This window comes from Symphalangus syndactylus, chromosome 14 (genome assembly GCF_028878055.3).
Source record: "Symphalangus syndactylus isolate Jambi chromosome 14, NHGRI_mSymSyn1-v2.1_pri, whole genome shotgun sequence".
NCBI classification, from domain to species: Eukaryota; Metazoa; Chordata; class Mammalia; order Primates; family Hylobatidae; genus Symphalangus; species Symphalangus syndactylus.
In genome coordinates, this window is record NC_072436.2 from 64,630,950 (window position 1) to 64,658,306 (window position 27,357).

A 27,357-nucleotide genomic window follows, 5' to 3' on the forward strand; every position below is an offset into this window, starting at 1 on the left:
ATAAAAGACTACACACTGGGTACAGTGTACACCACTCGGGTGATGGGTACACCAAAATCTCAGAAATTGCCACTAAAGAACTACGTAACCAAACACCACCTGTTCTCCAGACACAGCCCCGGTCCTCATGAAGCGCCCAGATATGTGGAGAAGGGTGTCGGGGAGGTCTCTTGGCCTGTAATGGCCACATGTGCTGTGGGAAGAATCTGGCAAGAGTCCCTGGGGTATGAAGGGGAGGGAGGCTCATTCCTTGGTTGAGGGTCTCAGGGCAGACTGCACGGAGGAGGGAACACAGGCAGAGTCTAGAAAGATCAGCATGAGTCATTGAGTTGAAAAAGGAGGGGTCAAGTTGGGCTGGGAGGAAACAAGCCAGAGCTCAGTGGAGCCAGGGCCATGGAGGCTGAGGGACGTGGCAGCCCAAGCGTGGCCAGTCCTGAGTGCTGGCCTGGGGGCCCTCTGTGGCGCAGCTGGGAACCATCAGGAGGAATGGGGGCCCAGGTTTTGGGGGAGATAGATCTGTGGCATGGCTGGGGAGGGAGGGCTGGCCCCTGCAGAAGGAATCCAGCTCGAGGGTGGAGATGTATCCAGATGAGGGCTGCGATCACACAGAGGTGGACAGGAGAGCAATGTGAGAGGTGGTATGGATGGGGTACACTGGCCCTTCTCTTCCCTCCTTCCTGGCATCCACCTTTCTCTAAGTGGCAAACTCCCGCCCATCCCTCAAAGTCTGTGCCGGCGCCCACCCTTGCAGTGTTCCCCCACCCCCGTACCGGCCCCCACCCCTGTACCGTCCCACCAGCAGCAGCTCCCGCTCGCCGGAGCGGGGACGCAGCCGTCTCCAGATGTCCATAGTGAAGAGGGTGCTGCTGCTGTTGAAGATGGAGGTCAGCGACGACATGAGCGCGGCCAGCATCACTGCGATCATCAGCCCCCGCAGACCTGGGGTGGGACGGGGGATGTGGTCTGACCCTGTCCGGCCTTAAGACAGCCCCGGGAACCGCTCCCGCCTGGGCTCTAATGCCTGAGGCCCGCCCGCCATTCGCATGCTCCTCCAAGGCAGAGGGCGGGAAGGGAGAGAAGCTGAGGAGGTTTGAGGTGAGCAAGACCCAAAATGAGGAGACTGGAGAGGCCAAGGACAAACCGTGGGGACTTCGGAGCTGGCTGCTTGAGCCCCAGGCTTGCTGGCAACCTTAGGCCCGACCGTAATTACTCATAATGCTGAGGCCGCGATCAGGCCTCTCCTTTCTGCAGAGCCTGGCATTGACAAAGCACTTTCACACCCATGCCTTCGTCCGAGGAAAGCATGATTAACTCGCTTGACAGATGAGGAAATGGAAGCTCAGAGAAGGAAAGAGATTGCCCAGGGACTCACAGCAGGCCAGCGGCAGAACTTTGGGGTGCGGTGGGGTTGGTGAGGAAGGCTTGGGTGGGGCCTCTGCTTGAAGGTCACACCCTGGACAAGATGCACACCTCACCCCAGCGTGCAGTGCCCCTGTCTCTGGAATTTTCCGCCACTTCCTGTGCATGGCAGGACCCAGCAGGCATAGTGGATCCCCTCTCTCCTTGGCTCTGTGGTTTTCCAGAGTGGGAGCGAGGGCTCCCCTAGGAGGTGCAGGTAGCATTGCTGTGAAAAGCCTTCTGGGGGTTGTGGGCTCAAGAGGGCCTGAGGGTGAGGAGCCCTAAAGAAGGTGGAAGGATGCTCAACTGCCCATTCCATGCTGTGTGGCTTCAGGCTGGTCGCCTCCTCTCTCTGGGGATGAGTTCAAGTCTGTCTACAAGAACTCCTGCAATTTTAAGCACCTCCTTTACCTCTACAAACTCTTGCCTGTCTGTCCTAGGATAAGCCTGACATGGGCCCCCCTGCCCCGAAGGCACAGCCATTTATTGCCCGGCTGGGTTGTCTGGCCTCGGTTCTGTGTCTGATTGGTTGTGTGACTTCCAGGTGTCTCTGGGCTCTCTGTTCACTTGTCAGAAGCTGGCTGGGATGGAGCCCAAAGGAAAGTGAGTCAAATCACAGTTTTCCCCAAAACATTTCTCCACCCACCCCCTTGTCTTGCTCATGGAGATGGATGAACTTGGAGCTTATTCCATCCATTTCTTAGAGAGGGAACTCAAGGCCTAGAGAGGGATTGTGGCCCAACAATGGCTCAGTGTCAGTCCTGGAGGGCCTAGCGAGTCCCCTTGCCCAGAACAGAAGAGAAAAAGCAAAGCCCCAAGGTGGGAACCACAGTGTGGCCAAGCCTGCACCCGGCATTTTCCCTGTGTCATTATGTTTAATCCCAGCAACAACGCTGAGGGGTGGGTAGATGCCATTATCTCCAATTTACAAATGAGGACACCCAGGCTCCAAGCAGGGAAGTGACATGCCCCAAATTTCTTGGCCAGTGAGTGGCAGAGCCAAGATCTGATCCTAGGTCTGTGTACTCACTTCCCTTAGGCCTGAGCTCTGCAGGAGGGAGGGAGGGAGGGAAGGAGAGGAGGAGAGAGCAGGGTGGGGCTCACCTGAGGGATCGAAAGCTTCCAGGAAGAGGGGATTAGAAAGAGGGGGACCAGGGAAATCTCCAGCATCTGAGAATCTGTAGAGGAAAAGCTCAGGCTGCAAAGGGCTCAGGAAACTGTTTCTGCTTTTTGCTTAGGGTTGAACCTCCCACACCCCTTGCTATGTTGCTTCCTCCTCCTTGCATACCTCCTGTGATGGAGAACTTGCATACCTCCTGTGATGGGGAACTCATCACCCCATATTAAAATGGCAGGGATGCCGCTACCACGAGAAACATGGAAAAAGCCAAAACCTGCCCACTAGTTCTACCCGTTGGCTTGCAGTGTCTCAGGGCAGTAGGCGGGGGGCTTGCAGAGGATAGGCACTCATGCCTGCAGATGTAGTGGGGGGTCCTGAGCTCCTGATCCCAGCAGAGTAAGCAGTTTGTGTCTTGGGTTTGTGTCTCAGTCACTATACAACCTCAGACAAGTCACTTTCCCCTCTCTGTGCCTCAGTTTCCCCATCTGTAAAATGGAGCCAATAACCCTATCTCATAGCATTTAATGAGAAACTGTTAGTAAAGGGCCTGGCACCTAGTAGGCATGCAAGAGGAGAGAGTGGGTGGCCTTTCCCAAGAGATGGTACAGCATAAGATAGGAGATCAGGGTGTGCAGACAGATGCATCGGGTGAGAATCCCAGCTTTGCAGCTTACTTGCCATGTAACCTGGGCCAGGTCACTTAACCTCTCTGGGTCTCAGTTTCCCTGTCTTTAAAATGGGGATGATATAGGCCAGGTGCAGTGGCTCATGCCTGTAATCCCAGCACTTTGGGAGGCTGAGACGTGTGGATCACCTGAGGTCGGGAGTTCAAGACCAGCCTGGTCAACATGGTGAAACCCCGTCTCTACTAAAAACACAAAAATTAGCCAGGTGTGGTGGCGCGTGCCTGTAATTCCAGCTATTTGGGAGGCTGAGGCAGGAGAATAGCTTCAACCCAGGAGGTGGAGGTTGCAATGAGCCGAGATCACACCATTGCACTCCAGCCTGGGGAATAAGAGCAAAACTCCATCTCAAAAAAAAAAAAAATGGGGATGATACTAACAGCACTAGGGGTTCCTGAGAAGAGGAGGCCAGTGCATCACCTGGGAAGCCCTGGGTATGGTGGTGGCACGCAGTAGGTGTTCGAGTGTTTTCTATCGTGAGTGCTTCTGCTCTCCTCTCCTAGGAGCAGAACAGCCCACCTGGATGTCACCCAGCATCACACTAGATCCACAGTGGCCTCCACAGTCCCCATACTCATTGGGCCCCAAGTCCCACCCCATGCCCTCCACCTGGACCCCCAACCACACAGCCTCACCAATGGGCATCAGTTCCATGACCAGCTTGGGGTAGGCGATGTTGGAGCAGCCGACCTCGGCCCCGCAGGCCCGCAGGCACTCGGACGGCACCACGCAGCCCACATCATCTGTTCGAGAGACGGACACTTGGTGTCTCTCCCCATAGACATGAGCACCTGGGGTGGGCAAGATAGGGCTGGGGGCAGGAGCCTGGCCCAGACCTGCTCCATCAATGCCTCTGACCTGTTACCATTTGGCCTTGGGCCTCAGTTTCACAATCTGAGCCATGGGGAGGGCATGGCCTCTGAAAATCCTTTTCCCTGCTGTTCTCCATCATAACCCTTCTTCCTGATCCCACTTCTCCTTGGCCAGGGGGCTCACCTGCTGTTGGCTCTGCTGTGTGAGGTCCGCCATTAGAGTCTACCCGGGGCCTGAGCCTCCCTTGCCCCCCTCATCCCCAGCCATTCTCCCCAAAGGGGGAAATGGAGGCTAGAGAAGAGAGAGGCCTGCAGGATGGACCCTGCCCCAGGCCCTCAACCTGTCCCCTGGGCTTTGTGTTCACTCAGCGATAAGTCGACAAGTCGCGTCTGTCCGTGGGCAGCCGGCTTGAGTGTGCTGTCACACAGCTGCAGCTCATGCAGCAGGGCTGTGGTGAAAGTTCAGGGGCTGGCGAGGCCTGCCTGCTCCAGCTTCCTGGCTTAGGGCGTGGGGTCACAGCCCATCCACACCCCTGTCTCCAACCCTGGGGTCCAAGCTTTAGGCCAGGCTATTTCCTGCTGCAGAGAGCTGAGCTGATGTCCAGAACTCTCCAGCCACTTAGCCTCTCAACAGTCTACAAGACCCTGGGTGATCCAGATCCTCGGCCCCTCCCCGCAAGTCCCTCCTCGCTCCCACCTGAGGCCTGCCCCAGGCCTTGCCTGAGGACTGCCTCCTTCCAGAATTCCAGTCTGTCCTCCCCACCCCATTCTCCATCTGTCCCCTTGCCCCACATCGCTTTCCCTCATCCCTTGTCATCCCTGGGAGGACTTGGACATGTTTATTCAGTTCTTGCCACTTCCCTGTTGCAGGTGAGTCCTGAGAGGATGAGGTTCGCCTTGTGCTATCTCCCCCATGGCTGGGGTGGTGCACACGACTCATCTGTTGAATGAATGAAGGACTCACGAATTTCCCAGGCTCAGGCCAGATCCTGACTGAACCCTAAATCCAGGCATCCCTCGGCCTCCTGCCCTGTGTGGGGGCAGAACCCCGGCCTACATCCATAGCCCTGAGGTGTGGGGCTCTCCGCACTGCTCTGCTCAGTGAGATTTGCTGGTGTTGACAGTCGTGGGGCTGACTTTGGCCTAGTGATATGTAGGGATGAAGAGAGTTGACCCACATTCACTTTTTCCTCCCGTAAAAGACTTTCTAGAAACCTTTGGCCCCTGCTCCTGGGGGTTTTCAGGAGGGCCCAGAGTGCAGAGCTAACCAGGAGATGATGATTATGGGGGAGTTCAGAAACAAGCTGACTGACAGCACTGCGGTGGCCTGTTAGGGACAGGCAGAGTTGCAACACAGCAGCAGCAGGGGTGGCTGGCATTGACACTTCTGTGACTTGGTGCTCCCTCTGTAGACTGCCCCCTCCAAAGCCCCTTTCTGATATGTCCCTTCTTAGATGCCCAGCCCATGGGGAAGGGCGGGTCTCAGACCCCTTCCCCCAGGCCAGCTGGCCTGGGGCAGTGTCCTCTACCCTGGCACCCTTGACCATGTCCCAGTCTCCAGCCCAGCCTGTTTGAGCTCCAGGCTTCCCAGACCCCAGGTTCCTGTCATCCCCTAGGCACCTCCTTGTCTCCTCCCATCAGCTCCCAGGCCCATGGCTTCTTCCCCCTCCCATCTGGGGCCCACCCTGCCCAATCCCATGCTCCTCCCCAGCCTCCTGTCCATCCTCTCCACACTTTGGAGTCACAGCTTTCAGCATATCACTTATTTCTCAGGACCCTTCTCCCTACCCCACCTCTCAGCCCATGGCATCCTGGGGGAAAAAAAAATATCCTTTCTATGGCATTCGAGGCCCTTGACAGTTGGTCCTAGAACCTCCCATCCCAGCACCGTGCACAAGCCACCCTGAGCTGCTTGTATTTTCTCACACACACCCAGCACTTGGACGCCTCCATGCCTTTGCAGACGCAGTCCCTCCTCCCAGGGCACCACTGCCCATCTAACACCCACCCCCACCCTTGTTTACCTCCTGTTTCCAGGCCCATTGCAAAGGGCTTGTCCTCTGAGGCCTTCCCTGACTCTCCCAACCCCCAAGGCAGTAGCAGCTTCCTCCCAAGGGCTCCTAAGGCCAAAGATTGAATCACAGTTGTTTGTTTACATAGTCTACCTTCCCCACCAGGATGGAAGCTCCCCAAGGGCAGACACTGGGTTTGAATCATCTCCAAGTCCTAGGTATCGCCTGGTCCAGGGCAGGGCCCAGAAGAGACTTTCTGGGAACACTGGTTGAATGAATGAATAAGTGACTGCATGGTGGGGAGGAGGGAGGAAAGGCACAGGAGGAAAGGAGGAGTGGGAGAAGGAATCCCAGAAAGAGCCATGAGGAGTTCAGGCACTGTTTGATCCAGCTGCCCTACCCTATCACCTCTACCCCCATTAGTTTTTCAGGACCAGAAAGGACATAACTTGCCTGGGGGACACAGTCGGATCCAAGACAGAGCCGGGGGCCCCATGGCAGAACTCTGAGGCCACTGGGGTCCAGGATTCAGAGGACAGGTGATGGGCCACTGCTGATGGGCTCTGAACCTAGGCAGGCTGACTGGCACTCGGAGGACCCAGCCCTCCTGGGAGGGAGAGGTGAGGCGTCGCAGCCATATAATGTTTCAGAAAGCCCGAGTCAGGAGATTCTTTGTGAGTTTCTTCAGCGCATTCCAGGCTCTCGGCATGGGAAACCGCCCCGAGTACCACTGGTTTGACCAAGTGTTTGTGCTGAGCAGCAAGAAAGAACAACTTCTTTATGAGAACAGTGGCAATGGTGTCACCATTGAAATACAGTCCCCCAGGACTCCAGAGTAAGCAGCCCCGGGGAGGCAGGGTGGGGGGCAGTGAGAGCTGGGGAGCTGGCAGGGGTCTATGGGTTTGCCAGGGTGCCAGCTTCTGCAGGCATAGGAGCTCCCTACTGGGCCCCACTTTTGCATCAGCCCCTCGTCCAGCCAAGGCCCACACCAGAAGCCGGGGCTTGCCCCTCCTCGTCCCCTTGTCTTCCCTCCCCATGGCCAATGCCCAGTCCTGTTTGATTATTAGGGGAACTGCACTACCTCCTCGCTGTGCCTCCTAATCCACTCCCCCTGCAAGCAAGCAAAGGGAACTTCGAAACCCACCAATCTGCCCACGCTCTTCCCTGCTCACACCCACTCCGTGCCTCTCCAGCCACTGCAGGGGTATCACAGGCTCTAATTAAGGCCCTCCCACACCCCTTGCTATGGCCACCTCGCTCGGCCACCCTCTCCTTGACTAATTTCACCCAGACTTCTGGCACCCCAGGCTATCCTGGACACCTCTGGGTCTCTGTGTTTGCTGTTCCTTCTCCCTGGAACACCCTTCCCACCTTCTGCCGTTCCCTGGATTTATCCCAAGGAACTTATACTCATTCCTCTCAATTCATGATGGACATCTGAGCCCTTCAGGCTTTGGGGCTATATCCTCCACGGCACCAATAACTCTATGACGTGTGACTGTCCTGCCTCCCACCCAGACTATGACTATGGGGCCTCAGGGAAAAGTCTGGGTCTCAACAGTGCTTAGCACAAGCAACCATATGGTAGCCTCTGCCAGTGTCTGTTGACTGAGTGAATGATTCTCTCCCAAGGAGGTCACTGAACACATTCCCTTGAGGGGTAATCAAGGTGCTCTCTACTCCCTAACCAGGCCCGGCACATTCCCGGGAGCCAGTCCAGACACTGCCATTGCAGGAGGGAGCAGGAGAAAGGCTTCCAGACCTGAGTTCAAATCCAGTTCTCAGCCAGGCAGAGTGGCTTACATCTGTAATCCCAACACTTTGGGAGGCTGAGGCAGGAGGATTGTTTGAGGCCAGGAGTTCAAGACCAACCTGACCAATATAGGGAGACCCCATCTCAATTAAACAACAAAGCCTGGTGAAAGCATGTCTCTACCAAAAACATTAAAATTAGCGTGGTGGTTCATGTCTGTAGTCTCAGCTACTCAGGAGGCTGAGGTGGGAGGATTGCTTGAGTATGGGAGGTCCAGGCTGCAGTGAACCGTAATTGCACCACTGCACTCCAGACTAGAGGTGACAGAGCAAGACCCTGTCTCAAACAAACAAACAAACAACAACAATAACAAACTCAGCTCTCCCAATCCCTTGCTGTATAAGTGATTATTAAGATCTCTGAGACTGGCCAGGCACGGTGGCTCATGCCCGTAATCCTAGCACTTTGGGAGGCTGAGGTGGATGAATCACTTGAGGCCAGGAGTTTGAGACCAGCCTGGGCAAGATGGCGAAACCCCGTCTCTACCAAAAAATACAAATATTAGCAAGGTGTAATGGTGCACACCTGTAGTCCCAGCTACTTGGGAGGCTATGGCATGAGAATCGCTGAATCTGGGAGATGGAGGTTGCAGTGAGCCGAGATCAGGCCACTGCACTCCAGCCTGGGAGACAGACAAGACTCTAACTCAAAAAAAAAAAAAAATAAAAAAAAATAATAATAATGCCGGGCATGGTGGCTCACGCCTGTAATCCCAGCACTTTGGGAGGCCGAGGCAGGCAGATCATGAGGTCAGGAGATCGAGACCATCCTGGCTAACACAGTGAAACCCCGTCTCTACTAAAAGTACAAAAAATTAGCAGGGCGTGGTGGCGGGTGCCTGTAGTCCCAGCTACTCGGGAGGCTGAGGCAGGAGAATGGTGTGAACCCAGGAGGCGGAGCTTGCAGTGAGCCGAGATCATGCCACTGCACTCCAGCCTGGGCGACAGTGCAAGACCCCATATCAAAAAAAAAAACAAAAACAAAAAAACAAAAAAAATAACTCTGTGAGGCTGTCTCCTCCTCTGTGAAAACTCAGAATTCTGAGAACATCTATAGGCCAAAAACCTACCCTCAACCTAAACTTCACACCTTATACAAAAATTAGCTCAAAATAGATCACAGATTTAAATGTAAAATGTTAAAAAAAAAAAAAGATCAAACTTTTGGGGAAAATAATAGGAGAAAATCTTTAGGACCTAAGGCTAGGCTGTAAAAGTTGATCATACACATTGGATCATTCTTGTCTACAAAACTAAAACAGAGTTAAGAGGACAGTGGGGGAAAGCACCCACCCACGGTACATAACATTAATCCAAAAATGCAATTCCGTGTGAGCCTGGCTGGTGAAAGAAACTCCCTTTTACAACCTGCAACCAGTTTTATCTATAGCTGCTGAGATAACTTGCTACAAATCTAGGACTAATTTTGCTTACCACTGTCACTTACCAATCAGAACTCTGCAGCTGCCCAAACCCTTACTAGTGCCAAGGAATTTTCTCAAAGAGCACTAAGTAACATTTCTGCTTTCAAGAAAACTTCTAACCTTCTTTGTGTTCTCCAGACACATCAAAGACCACCCAGTCTTTGTGCATGCCCTGAATTGCAATTTTTCTTCCCAAATAAAACGTTAAATGTAGAGATTCGTCTCTACATTTTCATTTTGACTTCAACAAAGTGAATAGTTCTTAGACTTGACGCCAAAAGCATGATGCATAAAAGGAAAAATTGATAAACTGGACCTCATCAACATTTAAAACTTCAGCTCTGTGTAAGACACCTCGAAGAGGATGAAATGGCAAGCTACTGACTGGGAGAAAATATTTGCAGAGCACGCACCCAACGAAGGTCCTGTATCTAGAATATATAAAGAACTTTTGAAACTCAGCAGTATAAGCCTGGGCAACATAGCAAGACCATGATTCTACTAAAAATAAAAAACAATTATCCAGGCATGGTGGTGCACACCTGTAGTCCCAGCTACTCAGGAGGCTGAAGTGGGAGGATGGCTTGAGCCCAGGAATTTGAGGTTGCAGTGAGCTATCATCACACCACTGCACTTCAGCCTGGATAACAGAGCAAGAGCCTATCTCTAATAAAACAAAAAAGTAAAAAAGTTAAAACTCAAGGGTTAAAAAATAGACAATCCAATTAGAAAATGGCCAAAAGACATGAACAAATGTTTCACAGGAAAAGACAAACAGATGGCATATAAGCCCGTGAAAAGAGATTCATTGACATTAGCCATCAGGAAAGCATAAATTTAAGCCACAATAAGATATGACCTACCTATCAGAATGGCCAAAAAAAAAAAAAAAAAAAATAGTGGTAACACCACATGTTGACAAGGATGTGGAGAAACTTGATCACTCATACACTGTTGGTGAGAATGTGAAATGGTGCAGCCACTCTGGAAAAAGTTTGGCAGTGTTTGAACATGCAACTACCAGGACCCAGGAATAACACTCTTGGGCACTTATGCCAGAGAAATGAAACCTGATGTTTATATACATATGTATATGAATGCTCATAGCAAGGTTATTAGTAATAATCAAAAGCTGGAAACCCCACATATCCTTCAATCACTGAAATGGTTAAGCAAACTGTGGTATATCCATACCATGGAATACTAGTCAGCAATGAAAAACACAAACAATTGATCCATGAAACAACGTGGATGACTTGCTGGAGAATTATGCTAAGTGGGAAAAAAGGCCAATCCCAAAAGTTTATCTACTATATCTTCCATTTATGTAGCATTCTTTTTTTTTTTTTTTTTTTTTTTTTTTTTTTGAGACGGAGTCTCGCTCTGTCGCCCAGGCTGGAGTGCAGTGGCGCAATCTCGGCTCACTGCAAGCTCCGCCTCCCAGGTTCACGCCATTCTCCTGCCTCAGCCTCCCAAGTAGCTGGGACTACAGGCGCCCGCCACTACGCCCGGCTAATTTTTCTGTATTTTTAGTAGAGACGGGGTTTCACCTGTTAGCCAGGATGGTCTCGATCTCCTGACCTCGTGATCCGCCCGCCTCGGCCTCCCAAAGTGCTGGGATTACAGGCGTGAGCCACCGCGCCCGGCTGTAGCATTCTTGAAATAGCAAAATTGTTGAATTGTAGAATAGATTAGTGGTTGCCAGAAGTTAGGAATGGTGGTCGGGGGAGGTGTGGGGATGGCTACAGAGAAGGAGATCTTTGTAGTGATAGAACAGTTCTTTATCTTGATTGGAATGGTGGTTACACAAATCTATATATATAATAAGATTGTATACACACACATAAATGAGTGCATGTAAAACTGGTGAAATCTGGCCAGTGCAGTGGCTCATGCCTGTAATCCCAGAACTTTGGGAGGCCAAGGTGGGAGAATCACTTGAGGCCAGGAGTTTGAGACCAGTCTGAGCAACAGTGAGGCCTTGTCTCTACAAAAAAAAAAAAAAAAAAAAAAAAGAAAAAGGAAAAAAAATTAGCTGGGCATGGTGTCTGTGGTCCCAGCTACTCAGGAGGCTGAGGCAGGAGTATCGCTTGAGCCCAGGAGTTCAAGGCTGCATTGAGCAATGATTGTACGTACCACTGCACTCCAGCCTAGGTGACAGAGCAAGACCCTGTCCCAAAACAAACAAAAAACTGGTGAGATCTAAAAAACCTTTGTGGATTGCACCAGTGTCAATTTTCTGGCTGTGATATTATTGTATTATAGTTATGCAAAACGTCGCTACTGGGGAAAACTGGGTGCATACAACCTTCCTGTTCATCAACTGCAGAAGTGTGGGGGTGGTGGAGGGGGAAGTGAGGCCTTGGACTCCCTTCCTGAACTCTCCAGCCTCTGTGCATTGGTAAGAACACAGGCAGAAGCTGAGGCAGCTCAGAGAGGGTCTTACAGGGGATCCACAGTAGCAGAGGGGCTATAAATGGGTCTTCAGGACCCTCAAGGCAGGGCTCTCCTGCTGGGACCACCTCCCCTCTCTGGCCCTGGGGCAGGGGGAGGATGCAAATATGTGTGCCTGTTCCCTAAGGGCCACTATGTTCAGTAGCATAAAGCCCTTGGGGGACTGTATGGCAGAATGTAGGACTTCAGGCTTGAGCGGTCAGTGATGGGGACCACAAGGATGCTGGGCCTAGGAGGCCAGTCATTGCCCAGGGCAGTGGAGTCAGAGGCAGGGAGTCCTGATGGGCCATGAATGGTGGAGAAGGCCTTGGAGGAGGGGGGTTTGAGGGCACAAGGCCTAGAGATGTCACCAGCCTACCGAAGCAGCATCCTTAAAGGCCCCAAACCAGCCCCATCCAGATCCAGAGCAAGTATGGGGGATGGGAGGAAGGGCTGGGCCTGGTGCCCGGCAGACTGGCTGCGGCACGCGATGGGGTTGGGGCTGTTTGTTGGGCCAGATTTAATGGGCTTTGCTGTCCCACCCTCAAAGCCTGCCTTCAGATGTGGTCTCCACGCTCCCCATAACTAGGGTCCCAACCCCAGGGGACGCTTAGCAGAGAGCTAGGCCTGACCCCAGCCCACAGCGGCCCTCTTGGCCCCTCCCTGCCCTAGGGTTCAGGTCGGGTGCTGCCTGCCACGCAGAAGCAGTCCAGGGACCCCTCCCAGAGGGGATCAGGGCTCAGGACTGAGAACTGGGTATCTGCTCAGGAAAGCCCTGAGTTTGGGTCAGTTAGTGCCCTATCCCTGCCTGGAGTCTCCCAGCCCAGTACCCTAGACCTGTTTCCACAACTGGACAGCTGGGTATCTATACAGCCGCACCGACTTCCCGCCACACCAGCGAAACTGGGCACAGCCAGGGTTGATCCAGGATCACCAACAGACCCTGGGGGCACAGGGGGGTGCCAAGGCTGTTGACCCCCTGTGTGACCTCAGGGAGAACACTGTCCCTCTCTGGGCTGGGTGTTCCAGGAGCTCTTGGGCTTAGGCCTCTGAGCTTTTAGGAATTCGGGCACCAGGGGACCGTGGGCAGTGCGCCCGCCCCAGGTCTGTCTGCCTGTCGAGGGGTGAATCAGCTTCCGGCCCCGCCCCGGGCGGCACGTGACCGCAGGTGGCGGCGGCAGGGTGAGCGGGGCGGCCCTGAGTCACCGGCGCGCCCTCGCCCAGCCTCGCGCCGCCGCCGCGTGTGCGCCCCACTCCGCCAGCGCCCGCTCGGTAAGCAAGTGCCGGCCGCGCCCCCGGGATCCCGGGTCTCGCGGGGCGCCGCCGCCCCCCACCCGCGCTTCTGGGTCTCCTGGACCCCTCCCAGAGCCCCGGCCTCCTCCGGGCAGGCCTCCCGGGTTGCCGGCACCCGGAAATTTTAAGACCCCTCCCTTACCCGGAAGCCCTCGGTTTGTGGGGCGCCTGTGTGCCGGGGCCGCCTCCCACTCTAAGAAGCTACTGGGAAGTTCCCCGGCTGCCCTAGTTTCCCTCAGAAGTTGCTAGGACTTCAGGCAGTTCCGGAAATCTGGGATGTGGGTTCCCTGCACATAGAGGCACGCTGAGCCCTGGGACGTGACCCACGGCTCCCTCACCGCTGTTCCGATCCCTTACTTTCTCCCCATCCCAGTCCAGTGCCCCCACCTCACCTTCCCAGCCCCAGCCCCAGCCCCAGCCCCGTCCTTCCCACGCCCACCTGGGTTCCCGGCCCCGCCCCCCGTCGCCCCTCCCCGCGCGGCCCGCCCTCCGCGCCGAGCCGGGCTCATCAGGTCTTTCCCGCAGGTTGCTCACGGGCAGAGGAGCAGAGGCCGCGGAGAGGCCCCCGAGCGCGCGGTGCCCCAGCTGGGCCGGAGCTAGGAGCCGGACCTTGCCCACCCACCCCCGGCAGCAGTGCCCGGGCAGGCGGCGCCATGGCCTTCTCTCAGGTGCAGTGTCTGGACGACAACCATGTGAACTGGCGCTCCAGCGAGTCCAAGCCCGAGTTCTTCTACAGCGAGGAGCAGCGGCTGGCGCTGGAGGCCCTGGTGGCTCGCGGCCGGGACGCCTTCTACGAGGTGCTCAAGCGGGAGAACATCCGAGACTTCCTCTCGGAGCTGGAGCTCAAGCGCATCCTGGAGACCATCGAGGTGTACGACCCAGGCTCTGAGGACCCTCGGGGCACGGGCCCCTCTCAGGGGCCCGAGGACAACGGGGTCGGCGACGGCGAGGAAGCCAGCGGGGCGGATGGGGTCCTCACCGAGGCTGAGCCGCTACCCTCTCTGGAGTACTGGCCCCAGAAGTCGGACCGCTCCATCCCGCAGCTGGACCTGGGCTGGCCGGACACCATCGCCTACCGCGGCGTGACCCGGGCCAGTGTCTACATGCAGCCCCCCATAGACGGGCAGGCCCACATCAAAGAGGTGGTGCGGAAGATGATCAGCCAGGCACAGAAGGTGAGGCAGCGCGGGGACTCCTGGAGCCACGGCCCAACCAGCCACCGGACCCCTCTCAATACAGGCTCACTCAGAGCTCAAAACGGGAGCCCAACATGGGCTTCTAGGGATCTCTACTGTTTCCCTGGCTGCCTCCTGGGTGGAGGTTTCCTCCCCACCTTCGTGGGGATCCGTAGTTTCTTTGCAGGGTAGGGTTCCCAGGTCCTAGCAGGTGACAGTGGGCTGCCCCGTCTCAAAGGGCCTCTTTATTGTTGGGGGTGTTTCTGGTTCCCCAGAAGAAGGCACCGAGATAGGGTGGAGTGGGGAGGGGAGGAACCCCAGGGCTTCCTCTTACTGTCCCTTAGAGTGGCTCTGATTCACTGTAAAGACACGCACACACCGTGAGCTCTCTGGTGGGGAGAGCTTTTGTTGTGGGGTGAGGGAATAGGCATGGTCCGAGTCCGTCTGAGACTGGCCTGGAGGTCCTTGTTCAACACTGCCTGTTTCCTAGCTGTGCTGAGCAACTGGGAGCAGATTGCACACCCTCTCTGAGCCTCTTTGTGAGCTTTGCAATGGTGGAAACTTTCCAGGCCAGGATGCTCAGGTGAGGGAGGTGTGGTCCTCATCTGTGGAAGTGGAGTGAGTCCACCTGAGCATTGTCCACCTGAATGTTGCCACCGGAAGGGACCTCAAGCCTTCTCTGGCCCTCCCCTTCTCCACCCCTGTTGGGCTATGCAGTGCCCTAGCTGTGGGGGGCCATTCTTGGCTGACACACCGTCACACATTCTGAGAAGGGGTGCTTGCCACTTGCAGAGACAGCTAGGCCACTGCTGGACAGTTGTGACCATGAGCAGGTGCTAATGCCTGCTGCACGTAAGTACCTTCTCATCGTTTCCAAGCACATCTTGATTTGATAGATAAAGCTTACCTAGTGAGTTGTGTTGAGGATTCTGAAGCCAGGTCTGGGCCTCAGGTTGTGGGATGACGTGTTCCTAGCTGGGTCTAATCCCCTTATACTTCCAGTCCCAGAGCAGGGCAGCCAATTGCAGAAGACCAGAATGCTGGCTAACTGACAGGGCCTTGGGAAAGCTCGTGGGCAGAGAAACCAGAAGTGGGTCAAGAACTGATGAGGTGGCCCCGGTGGCCCCTGGCCCTGGCCCCAGTTTCCAGGAAGGTGGAGTCCCTGCCCAACAAGGGGACCACTTGGGTCAGCTAGCTGGGTGGGGGCGCCTGGCCCCTGGCCTGGCTGCTCTCAATTCTCTGACTGACCCAGGGCAGCTTTGAGGCTTTGGGTTTCTGGTCTATAAGATGGAGGTGGTGCAGATAAAAGCTGCATCTTTGGCTATTGTGAAGATGGAATATTGGGTGACAAAAGTAAGGAAGGAGTTAGAGGAAGAGGAGGAGGAGGGGGAGGAGGAAGGGACCTTCATAATTTGCAGACTGAGAGACCCGCCCTACGCCTGCCATGGTGTGGGGGAAGTGCTGCTGACGTCTGTGCCTGATGGAGATGACTGGCTGGAGGCTAGAGAACCCAGTCCCCACAGAGAGCCTGCTGGGATCCCATTACCCAGCCTCCACTTCCATCTTGAAAATAGGGAAACTGAGGCCCTGGGTAGGGGGACCTGCTGTGCCAAGGTTCCCACTCCTCTGTGCCTCCCCTCCTTGTCAGCGACAGGAAGGAGGCAGATGGGAACAGCCAGAGGGTCTGCAGACAGACGGATCCCCTGCCCAGCGATGGGCCAGATAGGGGCTCCCAGGGCCAGGGCTTCACCTGCTGACCCCAGGTTCCTCCCTGAGTCTCTGGCTACAGCTGTGACCCAGCCACTCCATACAGTCCCATGGGCCACCTGGAGCTCCTTTTGCTTCCCACAAAAGCCCCACAAGGTTATTAGTGTCACCTAAGGTGACATTGCCTTCCTTTGCTTCCCACAAGGTGATTGCTGTCACCTGTCTAAGGTGACATAGCTAGGAAGAAGCTGGTCTCCAGTTTGGGTGCCAGTCTGTCTACACGGCCCCACAGTGAGTGATGTCCTCCAGCCTCGGACTGGTGGGCCCTGCTTTCTGCTTTTCCAGCCCTCGGGATGGGGCACTCACTGCTGAGACTGCTCCCTACTCTCAGACCTCAGGGAGTCCTCAAGGGTCCCACAGTGGGGGCCTCAGAGGCAGTAGAGACTAAGCCCCTCATCTGACAGACAAGGATACTGAGGCACAGAGAAGGACAGGGATTTGTTCATGACTCCACAGCATTGTGGTGAGCCAAGCCCCTGCTTTCTGCCCTGGGCACTTCCTTCCCTGCCACATCTGTCCTGGGACCCGTGGCCCAGGCATGTGCGGCATGTGTGGGCAGGGATAATAACAATAGCAAGTGTTGATTGAGTGCGAGGCGCTTTGTAATCTCAGCCAGTGTTATCTGTCCCATTTTTCAGATGTAGAAACTGGTTAGTCCCTGCCCAAGGTCACCTAGCTAGTTCTCAGGTAGAGGGGTGGGGACCAGGCCTGTGTTTCCCTCTAACTCCAGGCTATCCCTTGTGCCCTGGCCCTGGCAGGACAGAGTGACAGGCAGGGGCTGGGAGGGGCAGCTCATCCAGGCCACTGCAGTCCTCCAGCTGTCCTGCCCTGGCTGCTTCCCAGGCTGACAGGAGCAGGGCGCGGACACTGACGGATGCTGACGGGGCGCTTTGTCTGCCTGCTTGCCAGGAGCTCTCCCTGCCTTATCTCTCCCCATGAATCACCTCTCCTGCCCATGCTTCCACCTCCCCTTCTCACTCTGGTATTGTGTAGGGGGAACTCTGCCTGCCCCCTGGCTGGGATGGGGATCCCTCTGCCTGGGCCGCCTTGCCGCACACTGGCCCCTTCCCACCGGGGGCTTCAGGCTGGGGCTGCCGGGGCTGAGTCAGAACAGCCCAGCCCGCCGCCTCCTCACTCACCTGTCCTCAGCACAACAGGCAGACCCTGGGGCAGGGAAGTGACGCAGCACTCGGGAGCGGCTGTGTTCCTGTCAGGACTGCTGTCAGTCCCCGCTTCCCACCCCCCTTCCCAAATGACTAGAATGGAACTAGTGGACAGCAGGACCAGGAACCAAGAGTCCGTGCTCTGCCTCCGCCTGACTGTGTGACCTGGAACAAGCCCCAGCTCCTCTCCAAGCCCGGGTCATCCCATCTGTAAAATGGGAACAGGTGTTGAAGACTGTTAGGGGCCCCTTCAGCCCTGACACCTTGCTGCCCTGTGATCCTAGACTCCCCTGGGACAAGAGGCGGGTGGGTCCCGGGTCTCACTCTCAGCAGCTTGTGCCCTCCCAGCCTCCCTCCAGCCCTAGTGGGCTCCAACTCCAAGATGGAAGGTCAACTGCCTGCCCCTCCCCCAGCCCCAGGAGCCATGATTTATCTGGGGAAAAACCTGCTGTGGGGTTCCAACTGCATACCAGAGGACGGGCCTGTAGGATCACGCCTGGGAGGGGCGAGCCCTGGCCTCGCTCGGCTGCAGCCTGAGAAGGGGTGAGGCTGGGCTGGGTTGGGGCTGCCTCAGCCAGAGCTGGATGTAGATGTTCTAGCTGGTTGCTCCTCCAGCAGATGCTGAGCCCCCCTCAACATGACACAGCAGGGAGGCCTTAGCAGGATCCCTCACCAGCCCCGGGGTGAGGCCCCAGGGGCAGGGACAGATCACACCTTCCCTATTTCACAGTTGAGGGAACTGAGGGAGGGTGAGGCGCCAGTGGCCAGGGCCACTCTCTGCATGCCAGGCCAGGGCTTGGGAACAGACCCAGAGAAATAAAGTCAAACCCAAGTTTCATGATGCCTGATTCACCCCACATTTTTTCTGTCAGGCCCCTGCCTTCACACGCTGAAGTCCTGGCCCACAGCTTGGCTCTAGGAGAATAGACGCAGCTTAATGAGGCGCTTACTAAATGCCAGCCCCACGCCAGGTGCTGAGCGGGCACTTTACCATGCTGTGTAATCCTCCCCACAACTCTGGAAAGTAGGTGTTGTCTCCATTGTGCAGATGAGGAAACTGCGGCTTGGTGGGGCTCAGAGATGGCAAATAACTTGCCTGAGGTCACAGAACTGATATCTGGAGGGACTGGGCCCAGACCCCCAGTCTGCAGGCCCTGAGCACCCCCCCATTCCCTGGAGAAGCAGTGGCACTGTCGCTTCTGAGCCCTACCCCTGCATGGGAGCACCGGAGCCTCACTGCTGGATCCTGTTGACTCAGGACAGTAAAAGCATTTTCTTTTTTTTTTTCTTTTTGAGACAAAGTCTCACTGTGTCACCCAGGCTGGAGTGCAGTGGCACGATCTCTGCTCACTGCAACCTCCACCTCCGGGGTTCAAGCGATTCTCCTGCCTCAGCCTCCTGAGTAGCTGGGATTACAGGCATGTGCCACCACGCCCAGCTAATTTTTGTATTTTTAATAGAAACAGGGTTTCACCATATTGGTCAGGTGGGTCTTGAACTTCTGACCTTGTGATCCACCCACCTCTGCCTCCCAAAGTGCTGGGATTACAGGCATGAGCCACCATGCCTGGCAGTAAAAGCGTTTTCATGAGGCTCCTTGGCAGCTAAATACTGGGCTCTCTGGAGGAGGGCTGGGACGGGGACTCACAAGAACAGGGTGAGCTCTGTGGCCTGGGGACCAGGAGGAAGGCCACTCATTGCATCCTTTAGCTGGGCAGTGCCAGGACAGCTCCCCACACTGCCAGAGGCCACAGGTGGCCCAGTTGACACCTTGTGGGGGGCACAGCTGGCCCAGGCCCCCACCGCAGGTCAGAGAGTGGGTGGGGAACCATCTGATAAAGTAATTCCAGGTGTTAACTCCTGTGCGCTCCAAAGGCTCCCTTCCCTTAATTAAGAGTTTCGAGGAGAGCCGGGAGCAGCCCTTTGAGGAAGGAGCTCTAAGGAGAGAGTGCCTGCCTGTCTGGGCACTCCAGTGGGACAGGCAGCTGCTCAGCCACTGGGCTGACCTCCTTCCCACAACCCCAAGAGCCAGGGCCTGGCGTCATGTTCATATCACAGCTGGGGAAACTGAGGCTCAGAGTCGGCTGGGGCCTTCATAAGGTTACACCAAGGGTCTTAGGTGTGGCTGGACCTGGATTGGGTCTCCCTGGTTGGAGAGGGTCTCCCTGGTTGGAGAGGGTCTCCCTGCAGCTGAGGGTCCTGGCCCCTGGGCCAGCAGAGGGTGCTAGTCCCACTTAGCCAGTTGCATGCTGCAGGACCCTGGGCTTCAGTTTCTTCACTTGTAAAATGGGGATCAGGCCTTGTCTTGAAGCAGTGACAGACAGGAACATCCAAAAGCACTGAGCTACCCTCTGCCTTGAGAGCAGCTAGGGAGGAAGATGGGGTCCCGCCCTGTGCCCTGGCCCATGTTGGCCCCAGCCTGGCAGGCCTTGGCCTGGGTGGGCTGTCCTAGTCCCCTTTAAGGGTCTGAATGACCCCTGGGCTCAAGTACCTTGCCAGGTTAAATGCCATGTGGGGTGGTGGGAAGACAGGCTTCCATTATCACTGGGACCCAGGCATGAGCCCCAGCTCTGGTGTTATCTGTAGTGGCTGCTCGGAGATAGTTGCTTGGCCTCTCTTACCTTCTGTTCCTTCCTTCTCAGTGTCATGGTGGTGCTAACAGCTAACACCTGCCTCATAAAGTCATAGTGAGATTTAAATGGGAAAAAGTGGGGTGTGTAAAACACTCTGTGTCTGGCATGGAGCTGGCATCGGTAGATGCCAGATCTCTCCCCTCGCCTCCCCCACATTCACTCCTCACTCCTGTCCTGAGAGCTTCTCTCTGTGAGTAGTCTGGGGTGGAAGTGGTGAGCTCCCTGTCCTGGGAGAAGTTCAAGCAGGGGCTCAGTGGAACTCAGCAGAGAGCATGTGGGCACCAGGTGGCCTAGAAGCCTCAGCCCTGCCCTGGTGTGCTTTGTGACCTTGGGCAAGTCCTTTCCAAGCCAGGCTTTCTGGGGCATTAGGATGCTTGATGGCCCCAGTGTCTGTCGCTCTTGGACCCTGGAGAAGCTGAGGTTTTAAAGGCTTTTGAATCTATAGTTCTGAGATTTTCCTGTTTGAAAATTCTCAGCTGGTGCCATTTGCTGCCCACGTGGGATGGTCTGGTTGGCTGGATCCTGCGCCTGCAAGCCTGGAAGCTCTGAGGATTCTGAAGCTCCTTGCGGCCAGCGGGAAAGGATCTTGCCCTCTTGCCTCATCCACAGGGAACAGCCTTGGTCACGTCATGGCCTTTCCCCAAGCTCTGCCAGCCCCTTGTCTCTGCAGTATTCCTGAGCCATGACGAGGAAGCTGATGTCCGTCTGGGGGAGGTAGGAGACTCAGGGTAGTGCCTTCATGCCACTGGGCTAGGCCGAGCCTCCTGGTCAGAGCGCTCTGGGCATGGTTAGCCTGGGCTTCTTGACCCCAACCCACTGCAGCCATTTGGTGCTCAGAAGGCCTGATCTTCCTTTAATTGGCCTTAATGAGGCTTCAGTCTTAATAGTCAGAGGGTGGGGAAGGTGTTCACAGAGCTGATGAATGTCGAGGGGAATGGGACCTCAGAGTTCATCCAGTTTCACTCCCCATGTTACCAGGAAGAGAAACTGAGGCTTAGAGTGGGAAGTGACCTGCCATGGGCCACCCAGGGAAGGCATGGCAGAGCCAGGGAGGCCCAGGCATTGACCTTCCAGACAGTGCTGAGGGTCAGGTATTTGTTTCAAGAGCTGAGGTGGGCTCTGGGAGGCTGTGGGTGGGTTCAGAGGTTGGAATGGACACAGGGTCCCCCGTTAGGAGAAAAACCTAAGAACAGGAGACCTCTGCCACTAGTTGACAGGGTGGCCCTGGGACAGTGACACCCCCTCTGAAAAATGGGAGTGGCCATCACCACCCCTCCCTGTCTTCAGAAAAGGGACACCTGTATGCGTGCCAGCTGGTTGGCCTAATTATCCTTGCTCTGGCTGGGGTCAGCATTTGTTACCAAGTACACAGACTCCCTTTACCCTGGGAGGCAAGATGAGACTGTTAGCTAAAGTAGTCCTCTCAGTGACAGACTTTCAGAGCCACTATATGGGCAAACTTGTTTGGAGATTGCCAGGAGGTGGCAGGGAGCACCACCCAGGGATCCTAGGAGAACTTCCTAACCCAGCGAACCTTCTTGGGCCTCTTCAGATGGGATCTCACTAATTCTGCCAGCCCCCTGGAGGGGAGGAGGAGGGGAGGGGGGTGGGACCATGTCATGATAGAAAAACTGAGGTGCTGCAGCCACATCTGTCCCAACTGTGCTGCTGGAGAGGGGGTTGCAGCTGGAGGAGGGAGTGTGGGTCTGCTGGTAATGAATTCTCTCAGTTTTTTTATATCTGAAAAAATCTTTAGTTTGCCTTTTGTTTTGAAATGTATTTTTGCTGGGTATAAAATTCTAAGTTGATTTTTTTTTTTTCCATTTAGTACTTTAAAGATATTGCCTGTTGTCTTGTGGCTTGCAGTGATTCTGATGAGAAGTCCACGTACTTTGTTCCTTGACATGCAGTTGTCTTTTCTCCTCTGGTTGTTTTTAAGGCTCTCTTTGTTACTGACTTTAAGTGATTTGTTTATGATGTGTGTTGGTATAGTTTTTTCATGTCTCTTCTGAGACCTGTGGATTTAGTCTTTTTTTTTTTTTGAGACGGAGTCTCGCTCTGTCACCCAGCCTGGAGCGCAATGGCACGATCTTGGCTCACTGCAAGCTCCGCCTCCCGGGTTCACGCCATTCTCCTGCCTCAGCCTCCCGAGTAGCTGGGACTACAGGCGCCCGCCACCACGCCCAGCTAATTTTTTTTTTTTTTTTGTATTTTTAGTAGAGACGGGGTTTCACCATGTTAGCCAGGATGGTCTCGATCTCCTGACCTCGTGATCCTCCCGCCTCGGCCTCCCAAAGTGCTGGGATTACAGGCGTGAGCCACTGCGCCTGGCCTTTTTTTTTTTTTTTTCAATTGAGACAGAGTCTTACTCTGTTGCCCAGGCTGGAGTGCAGTGGCACAATCTCGGCTCACTGCAAACTCCACCTCCTGGGTTCAAGCAATTCTCCTGCCTCAGCCTCCCAAGTAGCTGGGATTATAGGCACACGCCACCGTGCCCTGCTAATTTTTGTATTTTTAGTAGAGACAGGGTTTCGCCATGTTGGCCAGGCTGGTCTCAAACTCCTGACCTCAAGTGATCCACCTGCCTCTGCCTCCCAAAGTGCTGGAATTACAGGGGAGAGCCACTGCACCTCGCCTTGGATTTAGTCTTTAATCAAATGGTAGAAGTGTTTTGGCTATTTTTTTCTTTTTTTTTTTTTTGGGGTCTCTCGCTCACTCCCAACCCTTGCACCTTCTGAGACTGCAATTACACATATATTGGATGGCTTGAAGTTGACCCACAGTTTGCTGATGCTGTGATCATGTTCTTTCAGTCTTTCTGTGTGTCATTTTGGACAGTTTCTACTTATATGTCTTCAAGTTCACTAATTTTCTCTTCTATAGTGTCTAATCTGTTAATTCCACCTAGTATATTTTTCGTCTTAAATGTTGCATTTTCACCTCTTGAATTTCGATTTGTTGGCTAAAAAAAAAATCTTCCACATCTCTACCTAACTTTTTGAACACATGGAACACAGTTATAACTGTTTTCATGTCTTTGTCTGCCAGTTCTAACATCTGTGTCAGTTTTTGGTTGATTTTGATGGGTTTTCTTTCTCATGTGCATCATGTTTTCCTGTTTCTTTGTGTGTCTGGTAATTTTTAATTGGATACCAGGCATGTTGGATTTTATGTTGTGGGCTGCTTGTAGATTTTGTTTGTTTTGTTTTCTCCTTTGAATATTTTGGAGCCTTGTTCTGGGATGCAGTTAGGTTACTTGGAAACGATTTAATGCTTTTGTGGCTTCCTGTCAAGCTTTATTAGGCAGGACCAGAGCAGACTTCACTCCAGGGTAGGAGTTGCAAATTATGGTCCCCAGGCCAAAGGAAGCCTGTTGCCAGCTTTTATAAACAATAGAACATAGACATTTATTTATATACTTTGTTTGGCTGCTTTTGTGTTATACCAGCAGATTTGAGTAGTTGTGACAGAGAACATATGGCCCTTAAAGCCTCACATGTCTACACCCTGATTCTTTAGGATGTTTGCTTATGCCTGGTCTAGGACTTATTTGTCCACTGCTGAGGCAGTATCCTTCCGAAGACCCCTCCTGCAGGCCCTGCGTTAGGAGGGGTTTCTGTTCTGGCTGGGGGCACATACACTATTCCCGGTCCTGCATGAGCACCAGCAATTGTTCCAGCCACCCCTTTCCGGTGGTTCTCTGCTCAGCCTCCCCTTTCCAGTGGTTCCCTGCTAAGCCTCAGTAGTTTCCTCACGTTCGTGTGCTGCTCAGCGATCAGCTGAAGACTCCAGGGGACCCTCTGCAGGTCTCTGGAGTTCACTCTGTGCAGCTCTCTCCCCTGCAGCACTCCGTCCTGCAAATCCTAGCTGCTACACTCAGAGTGAACCCTGTCTCCTCAACTCAGGGAGACCGCAAGACTCCACGGGGGCACCCCTCCCTGTGCTGCAGCCTGGAAGTAGTGGGGCGATCCTAGGGCTCAGCTGGTTTGTTCCTCTTCTCTCAGGGATCGCTGTGCTGATTGAAGGCTGTTGTCCGTGGCTTCATAGATTTTATACGGGTTTTTTTATTGTGAAGGCAGGAGGGTGAATTCCGTCTCTGTTATTCCATCATGGCTGTAAGTGGAAGTTGAATCCAAGGTCATGATGGCCACCATCTCAACCTTTAAGACTGTCTGCAGCATTCCTGTGAGCAGCCCTGATGCGTCACTTACAGCCTTCCAGCTGGTCTGGAGGGTAGTGAGACGCTCCTGGCCTGTTCACCCCAGAGGGAGCCGTGGGTCTGGCGGGATGGGACTTGGGTTGGTGGGAGGACGAGGAGGGTCCGTGCAGCTGCCGTTTGTGGATCCCCTGCTAGGGCTTCACCTGCATGAGTTCATTTTAATTTCCAGCAACCTTGTGGGTGGGGATTGTTACTATCCCCATGAGGAAATGAAGGTACTTGCCCAAGGTCATGCAGCTTCCCAGGAGGAGCTGAGATCGGAGCCAGCGGGTGTGGAGCCCACACTGCCACTCTCTGGGCATCTGCCATCAGAGCTGGAGAATAATGAACCCCAAGATGAGAGACTCTCTCCACCCCCTGCACTTCTCAGGTGGGAAAGTGAGGCCCAGAGAGGCCTAGGGACTTCTCTGCAGTGTGCACAGTGTCTGTGGCTGCTTCAGGGCTCCAGGCTCTGGGGCAGGCTTGAGGGTATCTGTCCTCCACCTGCCTGGAGCATAGTGAGGAGAGAGAATATGGCTGCCTCTCTCCTCTCTCTGAGCCGCCTCTAGGGATCTCTGAGGCCTAGGAGGGTGAGGTGAGTGTAAGGCTTGTCATGTGCAGGTTGGAAACTGTCCCCTCTTACCCGAGTCTTGGGACTCAGTCCTTGGGAGACTCCGTTGCTGTGCCTGAGAAGAAATACGCAAGTGATACACGCTCAACCCAGACAGGCCAGAGTGATGACGGGGAGGCTGGGGCTGCACTGGAGTTGGGATTTGAAAAAAGGTAGGAGTTGTCTGAGCAGATGCAAAATGGGCAGGTGGCAATGAGAACAACACGTAGGAGACACAGTGGCTTGAGGCAGGACGCGTTGGGGAGAGGGATCAGGATGCGTCAGGGAGAGGGGTCAGGACGCGTTGGTCAGGGCCCCGCTGAAGAGGTGCTCTGCAGTGGCTGGGCCTGCGCACCCGTGGCTTCCCACCATGCTCGGAACCAGGCCAGCCCGTCTTGCCCCACCCCTCCTCCCCAGGCGCCTCTGTGGAGACCTGTTCTACCCACTCGCCCTGCGAGGGCACTTCTGCTTCAAGAGTAGTTCTGTGGTCACAGGAAGGCTAGGAAACAGCTGTTGTGGGTGTCAGGAGCCACAGGCTGTTGTTGGCACCTGTGAGGCAGGAGCCCTGTGGGGAGGCAGGGAGAGGGCGGCCACCAGCACTTCCTCTCCCAGACCCGTGGGTGCAATGAGATGTGCTAGCCACCCAGACAGGCCCTGCCGGGCACCAGGCAGGGAACAGGAGTTGGGGTCCCTCGGCAGGGACATCAGAGATGAAGGGCCTTGGACATCTTGTCCACCTTCTCCTTTGACAGATGAAGAAACTGAGACCTGGAACGCAGGTGTGGCTCACCCAAGGCCCAGCCTAGAGCTCGCGCGCGGGTGCTGGGCCCACTCTGCCCGCTCCACCTTTGCTCAGGGGGCTGCGGCTGGGGCTGAGGGAGATTGAGGAGGCCCACGCCTGTGCTCCCTGCCTCTGTGACCTAAAGCCCTGTCCCACCCCCAACGCCAGCAGCTGGTGTTACATGGCTTCAGGCCGTGTCTGCTGGGGGGCAGTGGCCACAGGTGGGGTGCTCCTTTGTGTGAGATGCTGTCACCCCTGCACCCCAGCTCAAGCTGCTCCAGTCACTGCCCAGGTGATGGGGGTGCTCCTGGCAGAGCACTGGGGATCCCCATGCAGCACCACCTTGGACCAGTGCCCTCCCCTTTCCCAGCTGCAGTTTCTGCATCTCTCACATGGAGGTGGATGTCCCCCGTCCCAAGGACACAGAGGGAGGTGGGGGATTCGAGACACACGCCGAAGGCAGGGTGGAGAAGGCCGGCGGATCCACTGGGCAGGGAGGGTACATCATGGGAGGAGGTGCTCATCGGGTGGGGTGCTGGAGGGCTCGTGCATATGGACACCCCTGGACAGACATGCAGGAGGCGTTTGGGCACCAGGAGCCCCCAGGGAGAGGCCTGGGCTGGGGCAGGCGCAGGCTCGCTGTTGGCTCACTGGAGCCCAGTGCCCACATCCCTGCTGGTGTCCCCCTCCAGTGCAGCCTGCCTGCCTCTGTCCCCCAGGCATGGCCATCCTCCCACACCCTGCCATCTTGGGCCATCCTCCCACACCCTGGCAGGAGCCAGATGGTTGTCTTGGGCATTGAGCCTCCTGGGTTCTGCAGCTGCATCTTCAAGGCCTCAAGGCCGCCCAGCAGAGGCCTGTCCATCAGTAAGATGCACAGGGACAACAGGGCTCCCTCCTTCACCTGGGAGCTGGGCTGTGTGGCCTGCGCAGATTCCAGGCTGCTGGGCTGGGAGCTGCCCATCGGCTCTGACAATGGGACCTGGGGTGCAGGACACACACGTGCCCGCCCGCCATGCCTGCCCCTGTGCCAGCTGCTCACATGGACATGGCTGTTTCCTGCCTCAGGAGCGAAACAAGCTCAGTGCTGGGACCCAGGCCACCCGCCTCCTGCCCAGTATGGCCCCTGACGTACAGCAGGTAGAGCTGGTCTTTGGAGTCAGCCTCCCCTCTCATTTCCACAGCCCTTGCCCTGCCCAGGACCTCTGGGAGGATGTGTGGGCTTGGGGCCGCAGGAAGCATCTGGTACTTTTCTTGACTTAGGCCAGCTCTGCCAATGTGTGAACTAGATACAACCACAGGGGCAAGCCAGGCCCACACCCCCATTTGACAGATGGGGAAACCAAGGGCCCAGGAGGGGCTGTGGTCCCAGGTGCCCTGATTCCTGCAGTCGTTCCCAGACCAAGCCAGTTGGTCTTGTTCTCAGTTGATAAAAGCTCCCCAAGACCTTCCTTAAACCAGGCCCCAACCTGGGCTCAGACAAGGGCTCTGCTCTTGCTGAGCTCACAGTGTCACGAGTGAGCTGGGCCTCCCAACAGAATTAGGCAAGGTAGCGAATGCCTCTGTGCTTCAGTTTCTTTATCTGCAAAACGGGAAAAAGAACCACTGCCTCCCAGTGTGCTTGTGAGGACTGAACAAGGTAACAGTTGTAAAGGCTCCTTATAAACCATCAAGCACATCAAGCAGCTCAAGGGCCCAGGGCTGATGCCCAGTCTCTTGTGCAGAAAGTGCTCTGGGTGGGACAGGGCCCTGGGTTCCAGCCTCAGCCATGGACTGTGATCCCAGCTTTCCTGTCTATAAAATGGGAAAGGGCGTGACAGGACTCAAGGGCCCCCAAGAAACCTTTGTGGCTCCATGGACAGGCCAGGCTATGGGGGTTGCCTGGGGAGCACCAGGCACCCCCTCCCCATCCCCAGCATAAGCTCGCACCTGTTACAAACCCATCTCTGACCACCCTAGGCACTGAGCCCAATGCCTGGGGAGAGCCAGGACTGTGGGGGGATCCATTTTAGAGTGCAGGCTCCAACATATCCAACCTGACAG

The 27,357-nt window shown here is 55.3% G+C and overlaps 2 protein-coding genes across 7 annotated transcripts in view; one reads left to right on the forward strand and one right to left on the reverse strand.

Moving 5' to 3' along the window:
• The window catches only part of SLC5A10 (solute carrier family 5 member 10), a 72,222-nt gene that overhangs the window by 4,569 nt on the left and 40,296 nt on the right, over window positions 1–27,357 (reverse strand). For 2 of the 4 annotated variants that reach the window (XM_055243229.2, XM_055243228.2), the window contains 2 exons: window positions 3,837–3,944; window positions 789–939 (listed from right to left, as the gene is read on the reverse strand). In XM_055243229.2, the coding sequence (XP_055099204.1) occupies window positions 789–939; window positions 3,837–3,944 (259 nt within the window). Of the gene's footprint in view, window positions 1–788; window positions 940–3,836; window positions 3,993–27,357 lie in introns of all 4 variants that reach the window. The other 2 variants (XM_055243227.2, XM_055243230.2) reach the window with 2 other exon arrangements.
• FAM83G (family with sequence similarity 83 member G) overlaps window positions 12,845–27,357 on the forward strand; it is a 36,094-nt gene continuing 21,581 nt past the window's right edge. The window contains exons 1-2 of one of the 3 annotated variants that reach the window (XM_055243208.2): window positions 12,845–12,966; window positions 13,513–14,162. In XM_055243208.2, coding sequence (XP_055099183.1) covers window positions 13,641–14,162 — 522 coding nt within the window. In that variant the 5' untranslated portion in view covers window positions 12,845–12,966; window positions 13,513–13,640. Of the gene's footprint in view, window positions 12,967–13,234; window positions 13,266–13,512; window positions 14,163–27,357 lie in introns of those variants that run through there. The other 2 variants (XM_063617740.1, XM_055243207.2) reach the window with 2 other exon arrangements.